The sequence below is a fragment of the Canis lupus genome, chromosome 1, assembly GCF_011100685.1.
Source record: "Canis lupus familiaris isolate Mischka breed German Shepherd chromosome 1, alternate assembly UU_Cfam_GSD_1.0, whole genome shotgun sequence".
Taxonomy (NCBI): domain Eukaryota; kingdom Metazoa; phylum Chordata; class Mammalia; order Carnivora; family Canidae; genus Canis; species Canis lupus.
Window position 1 is genome coordinate 14,394,316 of NC_049222.1, and position 22,827 is coordinate 14,417,142.

Here is a 22,827-nt window from a genome sequence, read left to right on the forward strand (position 1 = left end):
TTATTTTTTGTTTTATTTTTGTTTTTTTGAGAGAGAGAAAGAGCATGGGCAGGCTGGAGGAGGCAGAGGGAAAAGCAGACTCCCCATGGAGCAGGGAGCCTGACACAGGGCTGGATCCCAGGACCTGAGATCATGACCTGAGCCTGAGGTAGATGCTTAACCGACTGAGCCACCCAGGGGCCCTTCTCTCCCTCTTTTTTTATAAAATTATTTTCTGGTTTTAAAAAAAGTACCTGCTCAGAATTCAACAACAACAGCAGTAACAATAAATACACTGACTAAAAATGGGCAGAGGACCTGAACAGACATTTCTCCAAAGGAGAAGTACAAATGGCCGACAAGCACATGAATAGATGTTCTCGACATCATTTGTCAGCAGGAAATTCAAATCAACACCACCACAAGGTATCACCTTGCACCCATTAGGATGGCCATTCTCCAGAAACCAGAAAATAGCAAGTGCTGGCAAGGGGGTGGAGAAATTGGAATGCTTATGCCCTGCTGGTAGGAATATGAAATGACGCAGATGCTGTGGAAAATGGTACAGCAGTTCCTCAAAAAATTAAAAACAGAACTATCATATGATCCAGCAATTCCACTTCCGGATATAGACCCCAAATAACTGAGAGCAGGGCCTTAGAGAGACGCTCTGCTTTATTTACAACAGCCAACAGTGGGAGCCACCCAAGTGTCCATTGAGGAATGAATGGATAACCAAATTCTGGCACACACATACAGTGGAATATTATTCAGCCTCAAAAAGGAAGTAAATGTGGGCAGCCCGGGTGACCCAGTGGTTTAGCGCCGCCTTCAGCCCAGGGCGTGATCCTGGAGACCCGGGATCGAGTCCCATGTCAGGCTCCCTGCATGGAGCCTGCTTCTCCCTCTGCCTCTCTCCCTCTCTCTCTGTGTCTCTCATCAATAAATAAATACATTTAAAAAATTTTTAAAAAAGGAAGTAAATTCTGACAAGCCGCGTGGATGCCCCTGGAAGACATTATGCCCAGTGAAATAAGCCAGTCACTAAGACAAATACTGAATGCTCTAATTCACCTTCCACTCACCGGAGGCTCCTAGGGTAGCCAAATTCCCAGAGACAGAAAGTAGAAGGGGTTGAGGGGAAAGAGAAATGGGGAGCTGTGGCTTAGAGGCTACAGAGTTTCAGTTTTGCAAGCTGCGACAGCTCAGAGACTGGTTGCTCACCTCGGGTTGAACACTCCCCAACTCTGTGTACCCTTGGTAATTGGCTAAGATGGCAAATTTCATGTGAAGTGCATTTTACCACAAAAATTGCGGTAAATAAATTATTTTTTTTAAAAAAATAAATAAAGTTATTATGTGCTTATTTTTAAAACATGGCCAAATATCAAGGAAGTTTTTATTTTTATTATATTTTTATTTTATTTATTTATTTATTTATTTATTTATTTATTTAAGGAAGTTTTTGAAAACATGATCCTTGCTCACTCCAACAGAGATTACCGCTGTTGAGAGTCTTCACGTAGCCCAAATGGAGTGCTTCTATACAACACTGATTCAACTGCATAAAGCGAAAGCCCAGTCTTGGTGGAGAAAGCAATCCTGTTACTCCTAGGGTGAGAATTAGCCCACTTGTTGCTTCCCGGCACACTCAACCGCTCCAGTATTCCTAAGTCTTCACGTTTGAATTTGGTGAATATTGTCTCTATAACAAGAAGCACAGAAGCCTCGAGACAGAAGCCAGCATGTGAACAAATGATGAGTTCTAGAGTGAGGGCCATATAAATTGATACCTGGGGCATTTCTGTCTTTCATTTACACACATATTCATTGACTAAATATTGGTTGATCACCTACATATGCTAGACCTTGTGCTACAGGTTCAGGAGATGGCAGGTAATAGGAGAGGACACTTACCATCTAGTTGGGGGAGAAAACCTGTAAACAAACAGAAACTGAGAAGTGCTCTGGGGAAAAAAAGGGGGACAAGGTTGTGCTAAGGAAAGGAAGGAGGTGACATCTAAGCTGAGACCTGGAAGATGGGCATGAGCTCCACAGCAATGCTGGAGACCCAAAAGGACATTAGGTCACTCGTGAACAGACAAAAGGGATCTAGGGGTGAGGAGGTCAGAGCAGCCGTTACCACTGGGAGGGTGTTGGCTCAAAGCACGAGAGCCTTCTGGTGAGCTGGTGTCTCTATCTGGGGGAATATATATGTACAGAGTTGTGTAAAAATTCACTAGGCTTCAGACTTTAAAGTTTGTGTACTTTACTATATGAAGATTATAGTGTAATAAAAATAAAATAAAATAAAATAAAATAAAATAAAATAAAATAAAATAAAATAAAATATCCCTTCCCAAAAAAGAAAAGAAAGGGCAGAGGAGGGTGTGGTGGGCTTTCCAGGTGGAGGGAACAAAGCCCTACAAGGGGTGGGGGTGATGGGGGGGGGGAGATGGGATGGCATGGGGTGCTGTCCTGGGTGTGAGAACAGCAGCAAAGCCCAAGTGCGACGCAAGGACCCGGTGGTGGGATGAAGCTGGCCACACGTCACATTGACAGTGCTTATCCCTGGGGCGGGAATTAGGATTGAGGCTCTGAGACCAGGGATTTTAACTGTTTTACTCTTTAAAAAAAATGTTTTGAACATCTCTCTTTGTTTTACATGTATCATTTTAAAAATAGATAAATGAGACCATTTGCTTTTGCTTTGTTTTTTCCTGCCTTTCCAATTGTTGTTCTAAGGAAGTTGATGGCTTTGAAGGGCCTTTTCTTGTCTCCAGGGGGAAAGATCCAGGGGTGTGAAGCCCCTCGGGATTTCTTCTCATCAGGGCTGCGGTCCTAAAATGTCCACTCGGAGAATCATCATTACTTGATTCCAGGAAGAACAAGAGGGAAGCATGGGGGTGTGGGGTGTGGGAGGGTGTGGGGGGATGTTTCCTTCATTCCTTCATTCATTCCTTCCTTCATTCATTCATTCATTCATTCATTCATTCATTCATTCATTCACACTCACCCAGTGCATAGGTGTACAGGACAGGCCTTGTCTTGCAGACATTCATTCCCGGCTCCAGTCTCTCCCTTCTCAATTCACAGTGGACCCAAATGCTGAGAATCCAAACCTGAGGCAGGTGGGGTTAGGATCCTGGGGGATGGAGGAGGGAAGAAGACATCCGAAAGGCAAGATTTCCCTGCATGGGGGCATGGGTGGGGGGGCCTGTCCCGCTGAGCCCCTGGAGGCGGCTGAGGGGAGCCGGGCTGCACTTCCTAACCACCAGCCCTGGGACGCAGCCTCGGGGAAAGGGCCCTTTCTCACCTTCTTCCAGGAGCCCGGCCTCCAGGTGCTTGCGGGCTCCAAGGGTGCTGGCAGCGGTGGGGGCCCCCTTGTCAGCAGCATTTTCTGGAGTTAGCATTCTCTGTCCCTGTATCCCAACACCCCCGGGAGGCAGCCTCCTCTGGGAGTCTCTCTCGCTCCTAAAAGGGAACTGGAGAGGCTGGGGAGGGGTGTCCCCAGTAGACCAACACCCGGGGAGTCGCACCCCCACTGCTCCACAGCCAGCCAGGACCTCCTTGGATAGGGGAGACACGACCCCAGACCCTGGGCCGCCCGCACCCTCCTGCAGCCCCTGCGCCCTCAGGCCCCGCGCGACCCTCTGTCTCCCGTGGGCCTCCACGTGTGGTCTCATCCCAGCGCAGCACCAAGCCCTTGGCCCCAACGGATTCTGTTCAAATGGGTATTTCCAAACACATATATTGGAGGAGAAGGAGTTGCAGGCAGAATGTGGTCACAGTACAGGCTGAGATGACTCTGCGGCCAGACTTGGGGACAGCAGGCATCCTCTGTCCTCTCAACTCCTTCCCTTTATCCAAAAAAGGCCTGATTTCTAGAAAAGCCCAACTCTTCCTCCATTGCATTCTGGAATCGGGGTGAGAATCGCCCAGTTGCAGAAGCCAACTCGAGTGGCCCCGTGGCCCTGCAGTTACATTCCTTGTCCAGCACAAGGAGCCTCGGGCACCCAGCTGCCTCTCCACACCAGCGGGGTTCTTCGTAAGCCTGGGTACATGATTTCAGCACTTTAGAGCATCATTCTCAGGGCGCCCAGGTGCTCAGTGGTTGAGTACCTTAGGCTCAGGTCGTGATCCCGGGGTCCTGGGATCGAGTCCCACATCGGGCCTGCTTCTCCCTCTGCCTGTGTCTCTGCCTCTCTCTGTGTGTCTCTCACAAATAAATAAAATCTTAAAAAAAGAAGCAGCAGCATCATTCTCAGAAGGGGCTGTGGCTTCCCCTGGCCACACAGAATACGTAAATTAGTTGGGGGGTGCACCTAGTTTGAGGAACAAAACAAGAAAGCAAAATAGCAATGCTCTCCATTGGTACAACTGAAGAAATAGGCATGGTTAACACGAGTCCCACAATTATAATTTCTACTTATTTTCCTAATCATCAAAACCTAGATTCCCAGCACCAGGACACCTGGGTTTTCCTGGTTCTGGCATTTTTTTCCCAATTCTATGGAGACTTGGGCCCACCCATTCCCACTTGCTTTCATTTCCTCCATCCAGTTTGAACCAAAAGATTTCTAAAGGAGATTGAACTTTCTACAATTCCACCGTTTGCTCCCTCTGCATCCCTCATTCCTCAGCTCAATTCATCTAGCAGGTGGTTTCCTCCACCGTGGAGCTCAGAGCCTCAGGACCTCCCCCTTTCCCTACCCTCAGCAGCACCTGCCACCTGGCCCCTTTCTAATGATCTGTCCTGAATGCAGATGACTGCTTGACAAAGTCCCTCCCCTCCATCATCCATTTTACTCTGTAGACAAGAGGGGCAGCAGGCTCTTTGGCCAGGAGAAACATCCTCCTTTATTGGAACTTCCTGCCAGCCTGGAACAGGAGATGCCCTGTCTGTTCCAGCACTATTCAGTAGAACTTTCTGTCGTGTTGGAAGTGTTCTCATCCAATATGGTAGCCACTAGCCAGTGTGGCTATTGAGGACTAGAAGTTTGGCTAGCCCAACTGAATTTTAAATTTTATTTAAACCTTTGAAGTTTTAACAGCTATTTTGAGGTATAAAAGGCATCAATGAACTGCACATAGAATGTTAAGATTGATGTTTTGACACAGACACCCATGAAACCATTACTACAATCAAGGTAGTGAATATACACCTATCATGTCCAGAAGTTTCCTCATGTCCATTTGTATCCTTCCATCCTTGCCCCCTCTCCCTGCACACCCCCCCCCACACACACTCAGGCAACCACTGATCCGCCTCCTGTCATTAGACAGTAGTTTACATATATGATGTGGGACATCATGTAGATGGAATCATGCTCTGTACTCTTCTTAGGGGTGGGGAGGGTCTGGCTTCTTTCAGCAAAACTATTTTGAGATTCATCCATATTGTCTCGGTTTGTTTCATTTTATTGCTGAGTAATATTTCATTGTTTGGAGATAAAATTTCACCTGTTGATGGATACTTGGGTGGTTTCCATTTTTTGGCTATGAATCAATAAAGCTGCTATGAGTATTCTTGCACAGATCTTTGTGTAGACATATGCTCGCATTTCTCTTGGGTAAATTCCTAAAAGTAGAATGGCTGGATCATGGTAGGTGTTTTGTTTACCTTGTTAAGAAACAGACAAACTTTCCCAAAGTGGTTGTACCATTGTACATGCCTGCCTGTTCCTCTACAAACCAGCCAACAACTGTTATGGTCAGTCTTTTAATTCTAGCCATTTCTAATGGGTCTGTAGGGGTGTCTCACTGCTGCTTTAATTTTCATTTCCCAGCTGCCTGATGATGTGGAGCATCTTTTCATAGGTTTGACATTGGTGTATCTTCTTTCATAAAGTGTTCATATCTTTTGCACTCTTTGTATTATGTTGTTTTCTTATTATTGAGTTTTGAGGGTTCATTACACATTCTAGAGGCAAGTCCCTTATCAAATACATAATAGGCAAATATTTTCTCCCAATTGATGACTTGTCTTTTTATTTTCTGAATGCTTTTCAAAGAGCAGTTTTAATTCCGATAAAGCCCAATTTATTAATTTAGTCTCTTATGGATCGTGTTTTCAGTGTAGCACCTGAGAAATCCTTGCCTGGACCAAAGCCAGAAAGGTTTCTTACCCCTATGTTTCCATCTATAAATTTTATAGTTTTTCTTTTTACATTTAGATGTATGGTCCATATTGAGTTAAACGGACCATTAAATGTACTATTTTGTATATGGTGCAAGGTGGGGACTGTTCACTTTTTTGAATATGTATATCCAATTGTTTCAACCCCATTTATTGAAAAGACTATCCCTTTGTCCACTAAATCACCTTGTACCTTTTATTGAACATCAGTTATTGGTATCTGGACTCTCATATTGCACTGATCTACTAAAATATATATTTTTAAATTTATTTATTTATTTATTCATGACAGACACACACACACAGAGGCAGAGACACAGGCAGAGGGAGAAGCAGGCTCCACGCAGGGAGCCCGATGCGGGACTTGATCCCAGGTCTCCAGGATCACACCCCGGGCCGAAGGCGGCGCTAAACCGCTGCGCCACCGGGGCTGCCCAATCAACTAAAATTTAAACTTAAATAACTACCTGTGGCTAGTGGCAACCAAATTGGACATCTTAAGTTTAGACTGTGAGCATCTCAGAAAAGGTCCTGTTTCTAAATCTCACCAGAGAGGGGCGCCTGAATGGCTTAGTGGTTGAGCGTCAGCCTTGGGCTCAGGGAGTGATCCCAGGGTCTTGGGATGGAGTTCCGCATCGGGCTCCCACAGGGAGCCTGCTTCTCCCTCTGTGTCTCTCATGAATAAATAAATAAAAATCTTAAAAAAAAAAAAAAAGCTAGTCGTTACCATTACATCATGTGAAATGAAAGCAGAAGCGGGAGACATTCTATACTTTCTGAAACCCTGTTTCTCTTCTTCAGAGAGACTTTCCTGTGTTTTCCTGCAGGTCTCAAACACTTGAACTTTAGGACATTTGGTAGCTGTGCAGGTTATGGCGCTGTTACACACATTTTGCAGAGGAGAATTAAGGTATTTAAATATTTGTTCAGAGTCACACAGCTACTGCAACCCCTATTTGAAGCCGGAGCTTAATAACTGGCTTACTTATCCTACTGCACACGTCTCTGTAAACACACTGAGGAGCAACTCAGTCTCTCGTGTCCCAAATACGGTTAAAGAAGTTATGAAGGGATGTCACTGTAGGCCTACGGTTAACCCTCAATTAATTTATTATATTATTATATTAATTATAATTAATTTCTAAACTTTATGCTTTTGACTTACTGATTTTCAAGATCAATGTACATCTGAGCAGCCTGAAAGCTTCTGAGATGTCCTCGCTCAAGTCTTCCCTGGGCCCTGGAGTCTGCATGTCCCAGGCTACCCAGATGGCCCTGGGATGGCACTGGGAGAGGCATCACCACCCACTGAGCTCCTCCTCCTTCTCTCGACTTTCCCAACTGTGTTCAATCAAAAATTACGGCCGTGTTTGCCAGACAAACACATCTCCCCTTTCCATCAGGTGGGAAGGCTGATTTAGAGGGAACTGGGATTCAGAGCCAGCTTGGCAGACACAATGATTTCTTTCCCCTGGGGCCATACACTTTCTCTTTGCTGTGCTTCTCAGTAAAGCCATATTGAAAACGTGTATGTCTTAATATCGAGCTTCAGAGCAGATACTCTGGGAATCTGAAGCCATAGGACAGCACATCAGTTTGTCATGAGGTGAGTGGGGTGGGAGGAGGGTTCTGGAGACTCATAGGAAGAGCCCCTCTACGGAGCACAGCTTCCCTCCCACTGCCAAGCACGGATTTCCCATCCTGTGAGACTCGGGCAGGATTTATGGCCCAAACCATTGTCTTTTGTTCCTCCGGGGCCCTGTGAAGGTCTGTGTGTGTGTTCCAGAAAGGAGTCACAACAGCTGCAGGCCTTGCCTGATCCTGGCGTTTTAAAACTGGCTTACTCCTTCTTTTACTGCGCATGTCTCTAGAAATAAATTGGGGGAGGAACTCAGCCTTTGTGTCCCAAATAAGGTTGAAGAAATTATAAGGGGATGTCACTGTTGGCCCACAATTTCTGACTTCCGGGCAAGTAATTAAACTAACTGGTTATCCCTACAAGGAAGTGACTTGGAAGACCCCAGGGTCTACTGCCACCGCCAAATGATCTGTGCCAGCTATGGGTCAAGGGCTTGGCAACCACTGAGGAATCCAGTCCTGGCACGTTGCTGGATGCATAAGGAAGTGCCCCTGGAGACCGCTTGGTGTGCATCTGACAAGAATAGTGACCAAGTGAAACCCCCTGACTGGCTTCTCTCAGGATTCCCACATTTCTGTTTCATTGCAATAGAAAGAATGAAGCATCAACGGAATGAAGAGACAAGGAGAAAAATCTTTTCAAAACTCATATCTGACAAAGGATTAATACCCAAAACACACAAAGAATGCCTTAAACTTAACATAAGAAAACAAACAACCCAGGGGATCCCTGGATGGCTTGGTGGTTTAGCACCTGCCTTTGGCCCAGGGTGTGATCCTGGAGTCCCGGGATCGAGTCCCAGGATTGAGTCCTGCGTTGGGCTCCCTGCATGAAGCCTGCTTCTCCCTCTGCCTCTCTCTCTCTATCATGAATAAAATCTTTAAAAAAAAGAAAACAAACAACCCATTTTTTAAAAAAATTAGCAAAAGTTCTGAACAGACACCTCCCCCCAAAAGATGACAAACAAGCATCTGAAAAGATGCTCCACATGGTACATCATTAGGTAATGGCAAATTCATGCAATAATACACTACTATGTGCTTACTAGGACGGCTAAAATCTAAAACACTGATATCACCAAATGCTGGTGAGGACATGGAGAAACAGGAACTTCCATTCACTGCTGGTGAGGATGCAAAGTGGAAGCCATGCGAGATGGAGGACAGTTTGGAGGTTTCTTATAAGGCTAACCCTATCTTACCACATGGTCCCGCAATTGCACTCCTCGGTATTTTCCCATAAGTTGAGAATATATGTCCACACAACACCTGCACATGGATGTTAAGGGCAGTTTTTTATTCATAATTGCCAAATCCTGGGAGCACCCAAGATATCCTTCGGTGGGTAGATGGATAAACTTTGGTCCATCCACACAATGAATTATTCAGCAAAAAAAGGGCAAGAGCTATCATTTCATGTAAAGACACAGAGGAACCATAGATGCAAATTACCCTGCGAATGAAGCCAATCAGACAAGGCTACGTCCTGTATGATTCCAACTATGTGACATTCTATTCTAGAAAAAGCAAAACCATGGAGACAATAGAATGATCCGTGGTTGCTGGGGGTGGGAGGGACGGGTGAGGAAGCAGAGAGCACAGGGGGCTTGAAGGGCGGTGGAACTGTTCTGTGGGAGACGGTGGTGGTGGGTACATGTCACACGTTTGCCATAACACGACCCTGAACCCTAATACGATGAACTTTAGAAATCGAAGTATCAGTATTGGCTCATCCATTATAAAAAGGAAAGATATAAAATACACGTATGGGAGGATTACGATCATATGAAACAGAAGAAGCTAACACAAACCGAAGGACAGAGGGGGCCGTCTAACCCACAGGAAAGAGGCATTCCTAATTCTGAAAGGCCCTAAAACAGGTAGGTGGGTTTGGAACAAGAAAACATTCCTGAAGGAAACGTAACAACGTGTGGAGCTCCCGATGTGCTCGCTGGGCTCGGGCCGGTGTCTGTCTGAGCTCCGACGCTCGGGCCCGCGGGCGCACCTGTCACCTGCGCCTGCGGGGAGGGAGGGAGCTGGGGCTCCGCTCAGGCGGCAGCTTGGGATCCAAACCGGAGCACGCCGGTCGCTAGGGGCACCGCCTTTGACGAACCGCAACTGGCCTGAGCGTGGACGGGTGTCCAGGGACCTGCTTAAATACAGTTGTTCTGTCACTCACTGGTTGGCAGGTGGATCCCTCGGAAACGCTGGGAAAGCGCTCGCCTGGCGGTGTCGGGTCGCCCCGGAACCCCACCAGGCGCCCCGGGCGCCGGCCTCGCCTTCTCCGTCCCCACGAGTCCCGGGAGGCGGCGCTGCGGCGTCGGCCCGGCCTGCACCTGGGCACCCTCGGGCCGGCTGCTGTGGGTCGGCGGCGGGACGGCGGGAGCCCCGGAGGCGGGGCGGGGGGACCCGGGACCCAGCCCGCGGGAGGCCGCGGACGCCCAGGACCCGGCGGGCAGCCTCGGCGGCGCCCCCTGCCGGCCACGGACGCGCGCTCCTGGCAGGGAGGCCCCGCCGCCGCCGCCGCCGCCCCCCGCCCCGGGCTTAGGAAGGGGCCCGCGACCGCGCTGCAGCTCCGGCCCGGCCCGGCGCCGCCCCCCACCCCCGCCCCGGGGACCCCCACTGCCAAGCTCTCTGGTGGCGACTCCTGATCCTGCCGCAAGGACCAGTGGTGAGAAGAAAAAAAAAAAAAAACCACGTTTGCTTTTCGGGCACACCCCGCTCCCCACCTTCAGAACCCGCGCGGCGTCATTCCCGCCCTTGCCGGCTCTGCTTTGCTCCCCCGCCCCCCCCGACTTGGGCACCCCATTCCGTAGGCCTGAGTTTGGAGAAGGGAGTCAGGAACCTGGGGTTTTGCTTGGGCTCCTCGGGGGATCCAAGGCCGCACACACCGCGCCAGCCCGCAGAAGGCAGGATTTTCTTTCCGACCCGCTCCCCCGCCCGCCCCTCCCCCTCTGCCCCCCCGGGGCGCCGCCGCAGCGCTTCTGCAGCCCCTCGTCAAGGACCAAGGACGCTGTGTCCCCCGCCCCGCGCCCTTGCTTCTTGGCCCATTGGCCCAGGGAGAATGCTGTGGCCTTTGAGGCCCCTTCCCCAGTTCTGGGCTGCCAGAGTCCAGCTCTCCACTCCCTGTGGTCCCCCGCTTGTCACCAGGTCACAGCCAGGTGTGCCCCTTACCACACTCCGAGGTCGCAGCCAAGGGACGTCTGCTAAGCGGCTGCCTGAACGTGGGCAGGCCCGCTCCCGCACCCCTCGCTATTTCTATTGTGCCAAGAAAACAGCACCAAAAGGACGCAGTGCAAATTCCTGCAAATTCCTACGCTCACACTTCAGAACTTTAAAGACATTGGAAAGTGTCCTCTTCATTTAGATGAGGCTGATAGAGGTCAGGGGTCAGCAAGCTTCTTCCATAAAGAGACTGTCACTACTTCAGGCTCTGTCCTAGGACGAAAGCAGCCGTAATAACACATGGATGAGTGGCTGTGTTCCAATAAACTTTATTTGTAGACTTTGAAATTTGAATTTCATATAATTTTCAGGTGTCATGAAGAGTTACTCTTTTTCGACCATTGAAGATGTAAAAGCCTTTCTCATCCGTGGACCTTAGGTGTCGCCAGTGTGCAGGCTATGCCTAACTCTGTTTCCTTCCGCACAAGACTCGGGAATATGAGCTTTATTTTTTGACTGAAAGGCCCCACAAATAGAAACTTTTATCAATACAAGGAGGGATGAACTGAGCAAGTCAGGAGGGGGGGGGGGGCTTAAGCAGGAACATAAAGCACTCTTCAGTTGGATCCCACAGCCAGCACGCTGGTTACACTGCCACCTAGTGGGGTCTCCTCAGGGCTGTCCCCCAAGGACCTGGAAAATTCTCCCTCCCATCAGCTTACTGCCCACAGTTGGGGTTTGTGTTCCTGACCACACCCAACAAGGACTTCAAATCCGTTAAACCAAAAGTAAGTGTGAAGGCAAAGAATTCTAAAACTTCAATAAACCCCTTAAAATGAAAAAGCAAGATTCAAGTCACAGAATTTCAAGATCATTTAGTTCAATCTCTACCATCTTTTCCAAGTCAGCTTTCGAGTAAGAAAACGAAAGGTCTAGGAAGACCAGGTGTTCAAGACGACAGAGTTTAAGGTAGCACCTACCTGCGAGTCCCACTGGCCTGATCCCATCACAGGAAGCGCTGTACCATCACGCTGACATGCCTACAAAAATCCCACGACATAGGTACATAGCTATAGAGGAGCCCAGTGGGTACGAGCCCTTAATAATTGCTCTGTGCCCTTGGATACTCAGCCTTTGTGCCATTTCCCCTACTGTAAAAATGGACGCGGAAATGGGCTAGTGGCATCTTGGGCAATAAGGTATTGGCTACCGTTATGAATTTCTTGAGCACCTACTATGTGTCAGACACGGAGTGCTTTACGTATTTTGTCAATTTGATCCTCCTCTTTTATAGAGTAAATGTTTCCTCCATTCCGTCAATGAGCCGGAGAAAGGTCATGTGTACTGTGGGTGGGTGCCGGGAACAAAATCACGACGAATGCCATCTCTTCTACAAGTTCACTTGATGACGGCACCCGGGACACAACTGAGTGACCATGTTACAAACATGACCCGGCCCTGATGTGCTAGCAAGAATGAGCACTGAGGAACAACTAGGTAACTTGGTGGCATCCTTAGCATTTAGGAAGGCTTTCGGGGCAGGGGTCACTGTCACTTCCTGCTTGGAGGTAATCTTGCTGCCGTCATTCTTGGCCTTTGGGTTGTTTGGGAATGATGGTAACTGGTAGAGGGAGTGCTTGGGACGGTCTACGTGTCGGAGCTTTAAACATATCAGCAGTTACGTGTCTTTGCTGCTCGCCCTACTTCTTTTCTGCTGTTTCTCAAGTTCTGCAGCCTCCCCGCTAACGGAATATTCACATAGTGCTCAATTTATCGAGATACCTGAAGATAATTAAAAACTCAGTGTTCCAACGGAGGATATTTGCGCATGTTTAAAACCCTGGACGTAGGTGAGAGTTGCTTCCCCTGAATTTATCAGAAACAGGCAAGCGCTTAACAGCTACTTCTGAAAGTCCCGGGTTTCCCATCTCTGCCAACTTTCCCTCATCCCACATCTTCAAGTCCCTCAACGAGACACAGAAAGGAGATGCTCGGACCAGCTAGGACCCAGCCCCCATCCGCTCTTGTAAGTCCAGAGGCCCCAGGGGTGTTAAGATCATGGGTCTCTTATGTTTTACAGGGCTTACCAGGTCACTGCCCGGGTTCAGCAGAGAAGCACCTGTCGGGGCAGGAGGTAAGCTGGGGCCTGGTCTTCCCCATTGGTGTGTCTCTGGCACTCCCCCCTGCTGGACTCTGAGTTCCAAATCTGTAAGATGGGAAGGAGGAAGGTCCCATGCCCTCCACACTGTGCTGACCGATCGGCACGGGGGAGAGTGCAGAGGAAACTGTCAAGGACCATCAGTGCGTTTCAGATGTTTATAATAAACTTTGAATGCGATGACCGATAGAGGAGATTGCTCAAATTACTTTTATGGCCAGCTGCCTGCATTCTTTAAGGTTTTGGGCACAGGCTTACAGTCTCAAATGTTTTCTGCCTTACGTTCAATTTTCTCTAAATTAGGTCAGTGGGAAAGAACATCTGCTTGCTGGCATTGTCCGCGTCCCTCACCAGGTGGCGCTGCTTCCTGATTAGCAATTTCTTTTGGTGAGAGGCTGGCTGAGACCTCCATTTACCACGGACCCAGCTGGAGCTGCAAGAGGAAAAAGAAAAAAAAAGAAAAATGAAGAACCACCGAGCCCCCCCACCACACCCCACACCCCCCCACCACACCCCAATTTCAAGTAGCAAAATGGGGTCTCGGGAGAAGAGCTCTGGGGACGACGAAATGCGGTCACTGGCCAACAGCGAGCCTGTGGGCCGAAGGGTCTGTGACTCGCCCCACTTTCCAGAGCAGGCAAGAGGGAGCCTACATCCCCCTGTGCTCCCGAGATGGACAGACTTTGCAAACAGAGTCCAGGCAACGTGTACCCCCACTCCAATCCAGAGGGCTCGCATTTTTCAAGAGGAATTTAAGAATTAGGTCAATTTCTTGAGATTCGGCAAAGAAAGTTACTTCCGCATGTTATAGGCACAATCGCTGCGATTTGTAAGCAGTGATAAAATGCTGTTAGATTGCCCTTCGGAATCCAAACCGTGGAAGCCAATGTGCTGGGAAAGGACAGCGCTGCCCTCTGTGCATGGTCAATGTAAAGGGCCCCCCGCCCCAGTGACACCTGCCTCTCAGCCCTTGGACCCTAGAGCCCTTCATTCTCATAGCTCCACCCCCACCTCCAACGCCCCAAAAGGAAGGTCCAGACATACAGTGACCATGTTTTCCTCACTCCCCCACACCTCATTTCCCTGAAAATAAATGGGCCCTTCTGCGGGGTGGCCAGGGTGGGAGAAGTCAGCATTTCTCTTTATTCTTTTGAGATGAAGTAATGGAAGGGTTATGGGGTTGAACTACTGTCCCAGCTTGCCTCCATTTGGTTTCACTGCCTTAACCTTAGAGTGCTTTTGTAATCAGTATGTAGAATTGAAAAAAGGTGTCTTCCAAGCTCAAGTGGATGACGCTCTTAAGTACTAGATGCTACCTGTCAAAAAAAAAAAAAAGATTATTTTACATTGTGCTTTAATCTTTATGGAATCTTCTCAGAAAAATTTGATTTTTTAGCACTTACATAAAGTTAAATGTGGATTTGCCTTGTAAATGTACTTCTTCTACTCCAGGGTCGAATAATCAGGACTGCACGACTCAGCCCAGAGCTGCCAAAATTTGGTAAGCTCCCCAACGAGCGTTGATTTTTGAGGACAAGGAATATTTTTTTTTTTTTTTTTTTTTGGACAGAGCTGAAATAACTAACTTTAACAATAAGGCAGAAGTGTGTTTGCCAGGTTCCTCGCCACCCAAAGGACCGGATCACTGCCCTCCTAGACTCAGGTCTCTGTGTCTTAACCAGTAACCTCAATCTTCCTTTTCATCAAAATCGAATTCAACGGATATCTGAGTGCCTTCCTGGTGCTGTTTCATAATGCTGGACCTTTTGCATATATTCATCCATTTAACCCTCACAACCACAATTTAAAATAGTCTCATTTTCTGTCCGGGGACAATGAAGTTCAGAGGCCCAAGGCCTCTTCCAGCCCCGCTCTTCCTGCTGCCTCACCCACACCCTAACCAGTGTCCAAAGGGCCAGACTGTCCTTCCTCAACCATCCAAGTTTCTTTAAATACCATCGTTGACATGCTCCTCCTCTCTTTAAAACTTGGTAGTTTCTAATTTTTCAATCAATATCACAATCTCCAGCCTGAATCTTTCTGCCTATTGAACCACAAACCTCACAACTCTTTCAAAATGTTCCCTCCCCTGCCAAACTGCCCTGGTTTCTTCCTCCCACCTCCCCAGCCACAAAACACTGACGCGGTCCTGGGCCACCTGCCCCAGGGACAGTCCAAGCGCTGCCCCTCTTCACAAGCCCTTCCTCCACAGAGCCAGGGTACCCTTGCTTGTCCTGTGCCACGCCTTCCATGGACCGTCACATCAGTTTGGGAGGATGTCAGGATAGGGACAGAGGGACTGGATCAGATGTGGTCAGCCTGTTAATCACTTGGAAAATGATTTGGCAAATCCTGGAAAACCGAGTATGTCAGTATGTCCTACAGCCTGGCACTTGCACTCCTGGATTTAAGGCCTCGAGAATTCTTGCACACGTGAACCAGGAGACTGGTAGCAAACAGCTCCCGTGAGAGCAAAGAAAATGAAAACCACCCAAATGTCTGTGGACAGAATGGATGCATTGTGACTGTGTGCGTGTCCCCCTATGCAATGGAACACTGTCAAGTTAGGGAAAATGAATAAACTGTAGGAATGTAACATCAGGACCGCAAAACCAGATGAGTAGAGACAATCACAGAAGACTACGAAAAAGACACCTTTTCTATAAAGCTCGAGAAAAGGAACACACTGTTCGTGGGAGGGAGGAGGATCTGAGACGGGAGAGAACCAAAGCACAGGAATGACCAAGCATTGGGCAATGGGCTCCTTGGAGCAGCAGAGGACGGAGGGAGGAGGGAGGGGGCTGGGGAGGGGACAGGACCAGTGCCTTCGGCAGCCTGCGTGCTAAGGAGGGCAGTTCGGGACGTGTGCCCCGGGCAGGTGCCATCGGCTAAGGGTAAAGCTGTGCTCTGGACACCATCAGGGATCCTGGGACGGTTCCAAGCCCGCTGCCCAAATGGACCCAGAGGGAACCTTCCCTAGGTGGCTCTGGACAATTGTCTGCTGCCTTGGGTGCTGAGCCCCCAAGTGTCCACTACTGAGAATGCTGGGTGACAACTGGAGGGACCCCAGCCATCGGGACCAGCCGATGACTGGACTACATGCTAAGACCATCTCCCCGTGAATCACCGAGTACGGGAAATGGACTCAGGACTGGGTCAGAGAAGACAGAGCCAATGGAGTCAAGGCTACTCCCTACTGCATGTACTGAGAGCTGCCTGGAAACACAGTCCTTAGTAAGATGCCTGACAAAGTAAAGCAGGTTCTCCCCACTTCCAGCCAGGACAGCCTCCCCCCGCCACGCCACTCTGGGCCCACACAGGAGACCCACGGTGGGCCTGCTGGGGACGAAACACTGAAGAACCAACACCCAGATGGTAAGAAAACCTTTGCGATTCACTGCCCCGCACTCCAGGGGAAAAAGGGCTGCTTTCCTTAAAGAGAGAAAACGAATCACCATGTTCGTGATGTCCTCCTACTTTCACTTTTAACAAAATTTGCAATAAACCACAATTCTTAAGCTGTTTTTCATTTTTTTTTATTGCTGTTAATTCAAGGAAAAAGGGTTGCATAAAATCCAATCTGTTCTAGAAATATAAGTGGCCTTTCCAGTACATAACATTTCAAATATCAAAGTATATGGTAAACATACAAATAAGGAGAAGGTAACATACCTCCTATGTACAGTACAGTATCTTAAATCATAAAATAAGCTCCATAAAGTACAACTGGCAAGTGATTCACAATGCGGTCCATACGTGGCTTATCAAAACTCTCACTGGAACAGCTCAACTGCAGCTTAACAATTAATTTAATAATGTGGTCCAAAAATACCCAGATCAAATAAAATATATTTAATCAAAATAATTTCCTTTACTCGAACTTTTTTCTTTTTAAATTAAAGCTTTCATCTACCCCTTCATCCCCACCCCCTTTCCCCTTTAACTCCCACCCTGAAAGTTAGTTTCAAATGTACATTGCTGCTATAAATATAAACGCTACCTATGAAGCATTAAATGAAGCTTCTTTTTTCTTCAAGTTTTTCCTTTCGTCTAGCAATCTGTTAGGCTTCTGAACCAAGACCAAGTATTTAAGTTCCTCTGCTGTATACCAACGTTACTTCACACAACAAAAATCTGTCATTTCTGCTCTGTACTGAGGAATGGGAAAACAAAACCAGCCCCGACCCCAAACCTAGGACTATACAGTGGTAGTTGCTCATTGCTGTTGAATGCAGCAGTTCCAAAAATACACCCAGTCTTCCAGATAATCTCAGTGCACTTTAGGAAATCAAAAATTACCTGGAAGCAATTTAGTACATAGATTGGCTTTAAAAAAAATTTTTTTTTCTTTAAACAGCAGCATTAAACTTAGTGACATGACACTGACATGATTAATACCATCTTAACACACTCAGAATTCAGTCTTTCACATTATAATCAAGCAAAGTGGTAAACTGTTATCAAAGTGACTTTGCTACGAGAGACGGTGAGGGAACAAACCTGACTTTTGCAGAAAGCAGAGCTTCTGCTCAGATTGCAATAAACATTTTAAACACAACATAACACTGCTACAGTTGGTGTGAGAAAAGAAGAGATCTTTACTCAGGTAGTGTCTCTTTAGCACGACACAATGGTAGACTACAAGTGAAATCGGCTGTCGACTTTCGTTACAGACACAGACACACAGAACAACACTCACACTAGTTTGTTCACTTTATGTCTCTCTGAAGCAACAGGCTAAAAAAGTATGATGAAGTAAAAAGTTTCGTGGTTTTTTGTTTTTTGTTTTGTTTTTTTTTTTTTAAGAAAAAGCTCTTTGTCCACTTCAGACATCCTATTTTTTCAGTTTCATATGGTTTTACTTCTTCCTCTCTCTTTCCACTTTATTTTTTATTTGGACCACAAGCACTGCATATATGTGTTTACGTGATGCTGTTTTAGTACGTATATACACACAATTTGGGGACTTGATTTCTCCTTTCAGATTAAGGTGAAACATTTCACCTTCGATTTACAGGCAAGGCAGGTTACGGAAGCGTGGACCGCTGCATGGCCAGCTGCCCCTGCCACAGGCTGCTGGAAGGAAGGTGACAGGGAGACGTGTGTCCTTGAGGGTGAAAGTGAGAAGAGCGTGGAAGAAGTGAAGTTTCTCTTTTTCAAAACCATATGACTGTCACCAGTGTTGTAAAAAAAGGTCAAATACACAGTTTTAAAGATTCAGTAAACATTGCACACAGCAAGTATTCAGTGTAAAAAAAAAAAAAAAAGCACAGCAAACATTTTCCTTTTGATAGTTTGTCTGGATGTTTAAATTACATGTATCATACAGATAAGCCTGTTGTTGAACCAGGAGACCAGAGGCTCAAAAGCAATGCATTCTTTTTTGTTTTGGACATCAGTACAAGAGAAATGAAAACTCCCAACTGCATAGAAATCTAGGAAATGTAGAGACAAAGAAACACAAATAAAATACCTTTCCTCTCCTCCCCTCCACACCCCACCATGACTCCCCCACGCGTCAGGGTATTAAGCAGTCAAGCTTTACTTGTTTCACTCTGCAGAATCCAACGTATCATTAGGAGGGGGGAGGGGAGGTGCGTATCTCAGTCTGTAAGTGCCTAAAACGGGAAAGACAGAAGTGCTAAGTCACTGCTTACAACGCAACGCATCACAAACCACTACAAGATAGCAAACGGGCATGCCGGCAGAAGGCAGCTTCCTCCGCGCCACTACGGTTCCAGAATGGTAAATACGAGTTACCTTCAAGGAGTAATGTGACGTGTGTGCTTTAAGTGCAACCTAAAGCTATCAAACTCAATCTTCCTTTCAAAATGCCAAGTATACACCCGCAACTCAAGACTTTGTTTTCCCCCTGGATGAGATTTGGCAAAATGACAAAAGCAAAATCCAAGGGCAAGGTAACAGTCTGACATCTCCTCTGCTGAACTTGCCATCTTACTCATACTCATTTAAGAACATTTTCTTGTTTCTGGCGGTAATGACATTAAGCAGAGTTCAAATAATTCCCTTGCTCCCAAGCCAGTGCTTAAATATTTTGTTCCTGAAAATGCAGTAGCATTTTTTAAGCATCTGCTGGGAGGGAAAAGGGCACCATGAGGGAATGTGCATGAGGCCAGCTGGCTACGCATGGATGGACTAAAGAGTAACTAAAAATCCTACGTGTCAGATGCCTGCATCACTTCCTACTTCTTCTGTATTTAAAAATTTTGCATATTCTATGAAACGGGATTGTAGCTTAAAAAAAAAAAAGTGCTGCAAGCAAGAGATTTGACATTATATAACGCAAACTCCCGTCATATTCCTTCCAAAGTGCCTTAGTGGTTTATTGTGCCTTCCTTGGAAACTGAATTCCTCTCAACTTCCTCGTGCTGTGTGACCTGGGTCTACGCTAGGTTTTCCCATCTGCATTTTCAGATTTGTCACTGAAAGCACATCATCGGTCAATGAACACACGCCAGCTCTTTCTGCCACAACAGGATGACCGTGCTCGGTAAGGTGGGGGGGACGGGCACATTCAAAAACAAGTCCTCTGGGAGCTCTCATGATTACCTTGTTGACTGGCCTCCATGGACGACTGCTTGCACTCCTGTGCGTAGTGTCCGCTCACACCACAGTTGTAACATGACACGTTCCCGTTCTTCTTGGGCCCCGAGCCGCTCGCGTTGGCAACTACGTTCGGTGCTGGGTACACAGGATAGAACCGCCCAAATCCCGCCATCTGCTGCATGCCGTAGTTGGCTTGGCTCCCCATGACTGGGTCATGCACCAGTCCGTTTGCATAAGGAGTCTGAGGCAGAAAAAAAGGAAGTTGGTTTCCGTTGCTCTGATGTGCTTGGTTGAGGTAGCTGCCATTGCAGATGGATGGCAGAGTAAAGAACGACGGGACTCGGTACATTGGTCCGGGCATCGGATTGGGGTAATAGTAACTATTTAGCTGAAGGTTTCCGTTGGTCCCACAGCTGCACCTTCGCCCACAGGAGCCGCAAGGCCCCGAGCCCAGCTGCTGCTGTGGCGGCAGGACCGTCCCGTTAGCGTTCGTGCTGCCCACCGCGCTGATGTACGACGTGCTGTCGCTCTGCGCGGTGCTGTGGGTCAGGGCGGGGCTGGGGCTGGGGGCGGGGCCCGGGGTGTGGGTGGGCACGGCGGGCTGCCCGGTGGCCGGGGCCTGGCTCGGGGCCGACGTGGCCGCGGGGCTGAGCACGCTGGAACTCTGGCCGGGCAGCACGCCGGCGGCGAGGGGGAGAGCCTGGCAGGGTGTAGGAAGCTGGTGGCTGGGCGGCTGACAGGCCGGCTGCTGGGAGAACTACCTTCACATTGGCAGGCTGAGGGACGGTCCCAGTGCTTCCCTCGATTTGAGGCACCATTTGATTTAGTCCTACCACTTGGGATGCGGATTTTGTGATGGGGTCCGTGGTAGCAACAGGAGAGCCCGGGAAGGTCCCTGGGCTGTGGACGGGAAGAAAGGCAGTGCTTGGTGACCCGAGGCTCAGACTTGCGGGGGCCTGCTGCGGGATGTTCACTGGGCAGCTCTCGGAAGACCCCTGCGGTGGCGCCAGCTTGAGCCTCTGAATCGTGAGGTGTAAAGCGGGGGCGCTGCTGTGGGGGAGGAACGCTGACGGGAGGGGTAACGGGGAAGCCAGTAATTCAAGGTGTTTCTCTGACTCTCCAGTAGAAGCTGTCGGTCCCAGGATTCCAACGGGGGTAGAATTTGTGGATTCCCTTATTGCAGAAATAGCAACGGGACTGGGAACGAGCATCCCTATCGTCTTGCCATCAGCCGATTTGGGTGGAGGAACGACCACGTCAGACTTCTGGGCACCATTGTGCATGACACAGTGTAAAGTTGGCATAAAAGAAATATGCTGATACTTGGGTGCATTTAGGGGATCTTCTAAAAGGCCTCCGTTGTCGCTTCCTAATGAAGCAATCTGAACAGGTGGCTTGACAGTGACGGTCTGGTTGACAGAACCATAGCCTGTAAACCGGGTTGTTGACGGATTCCCAGAATCCTCAGAATTGCTGTCTGTGTCTAAGGGAAACAAATACAAACAGATGTTAGAGCATGCATAACTCCCAACTCTTGCTAGAAATCAATTCTAAGTGTATCTATTTTTTTTTTTAAATTAAAGTAGATTCCACGCCCAGTGTGGAGCCAAACACAGGGCTTGAACTCATGACCCCGAGGATCAAGTTCTGAGCTGAGATCAAGAGTTGACACTTAACTGACTGAGCCACCCAGATGGCCCAAATTTTAAGTATATCTAAAATGAACTCTGCAGTTTGAAACAAGGAAATATGTCCCTCGGTTTCCTGATCACCAAGCTGACTTTCGTTTAATTTCCAGCTTTCTATGGACTTTGTTTAAAAAATGTACAGATTTTGGAAAAGGCAACACCGTGGTGATGATAAAAAGACCAGTGGTTGCCAAGGATGGGGAGTTGGGGGCAGAGACAAAAAGGTACAGGGGACTTCAGGGCAGTGAAATGATCTGTATGACACTGTAATGGAAAATACAAAAATACAAAGTATTATACATTTGTATAATGGGCGCCGGGTGATAATAACGTATCAATGGAGGTTCATAATTGGTAAAAACTGTAGTGCTCTAGTGAGTGCTGCTAACGGGGTGGGCTACACACGTGGCAGCAGAAGTACATGGGAAATCTCTGTACCTTCCTCTTCATTTTATTGTAAAGCTAAAACTTCTCTAAGGAAATTAAGTCTTTAATAATAAAAAAAAAATCCATGGAGAAATGAGCAACAAAAGTTTAACTGGAGCCTGAATGAAGTACAATATAAACACTGAGATTTATTTAAGACCACCTTATTATTGAGAAAAGGATTGAATCTTATCAATTTTAGGCAATTCACTTGATATGTATTCTGCACTGCCCAACCCAAGGTCTTCATGTGTGTCTCACACACATGATACAACGTAAAGGAGCCCAGTCACAAGATTATCCCTCAACCCAAATATCTAGAGATAGGGAACGGAAGAGAATGGAATAAATATTCTTACTTTTATTTCAGGGGGAAAAGAAAATGTAAAGTTACTGTTATTAAAGTCCTAAAACAAATGGTGTTAGAAAACAGGCAGCAACACAAACGTAAGAGCACTGCCACTTCTCCCATGACAGAAAAGCAAAGAGGCAAATACAAAATTACACTTCATATGGTGTTATTGCTGCAGTCACTCTTATGCTTGTATACAGAAATAGCTTCAATCTAGATTTCCCCTGGCTTCCTGACTTCTGGTATAAAAAGGGCAAAAGAAGTCTAGTTCATAATTTGTAGATATCATAAACCCAAATACTGCAATAATATGTAGGAAGACCATGCAATTAAATGTAGTGCCTATTTTAATATCTTTTTTGCTCATAAATACAAGCAGAACTATATCACTGCTTAAAATGTTTACATATATTAAGGTAACAACTAGCTATAGTCAATGAGGATGTTAAAAAGTTTGGAAACAATACTCAAAATAAATAGTAGTAGCCTACCTCAAGAAAGGTTAAACAGAACCTGCTTAGTTACACGGAATGTCAACAGTGTTACTAACTCTATTATAATCTAGAAAGAAGAGGTTCAATTTATGAGTAAGTGGTTCTAGCATAAACTTCCCTTAATAACTGAGGTGGTTCCTTGCTAAATGTTTCAAAACAAAAAGTATCCCAAAACTAGTAACTTATTCAAGGCATTTTATCTGTATCTGTAACCATCATAG

The 22,827-nt window shown here is 47.2% G+C and overlaps 1 protein-coding gene and 3 long non-coding RNA genes across 4 annotated transcripts in view; 1 reads left to right on the forward strand and 3 right to left on the reverse strand.

Annotated features, from left to right (window-relative positions):
* Positions 1-1,442: 1,442 nt before the first annotated feature.
* Positions 1,443-6,482, reverse strand: LOC119870632. The gene is made up of 3 exons (XR_005353410.1): positions 3,296-6,482; positions 2,996-3,124; positions 1,443-1,684 (listed from the first exon to the last, which is right to left on the reverse strand). It is a non-coding gene; the product is annotated as an uncharacterized LOC119870632 (long non-coding RNA).
* Positions 6,483-9,332: 2,850 nt separating this feature from the next.
* On the forward strand, positions 9,333-13,518 carry LOC111094566. Its single transcript, XR_005353409.1, has 3 exons — positions 9,333-9,636; positions 13,002-13,055; positions 13,383-13,518. It is a non-coding gene; the product is annotated as an uncharacterized LOC111094566 (long non-coding RNA).
* LOC119875953 lies at positions 11,233-14,293 on the reverse strand. The gene is made up of 2 exons (XR_005353408.1): positions 14,154-14,293; positions 11,233-13,512 (listed from the first exon to the last, which is right to left on the reverse strand). It is a non-coding gene; the product is annotated as an uncharacterized LOC119875953 (long non-coding RNA).
* Positions 14,294-16,598: 2,305 nt separating this feature from the next.
* The window catches only part of ZCCHC2 (zinc finger CCHC-type containing 2), a 58,272-nt gene continuing 52,043 nt past the window's right edge, over positions 16,599-22,827 (reverse strand). Inside the window, 3 exon segments of the mRNA XM_038525862.1 lie at positions 16,599-18,697; positions 19,650-20,340; positions 20,342-21,129. Of these exon segments, the coding sequence (XP_038381790.1) occupies positions 18,630-18,697; positions 19,650-20,340; positions 20,342-21,129 (1,547 nt within the window). The 3' untranslated portion in view covers positions 16,599-18,629.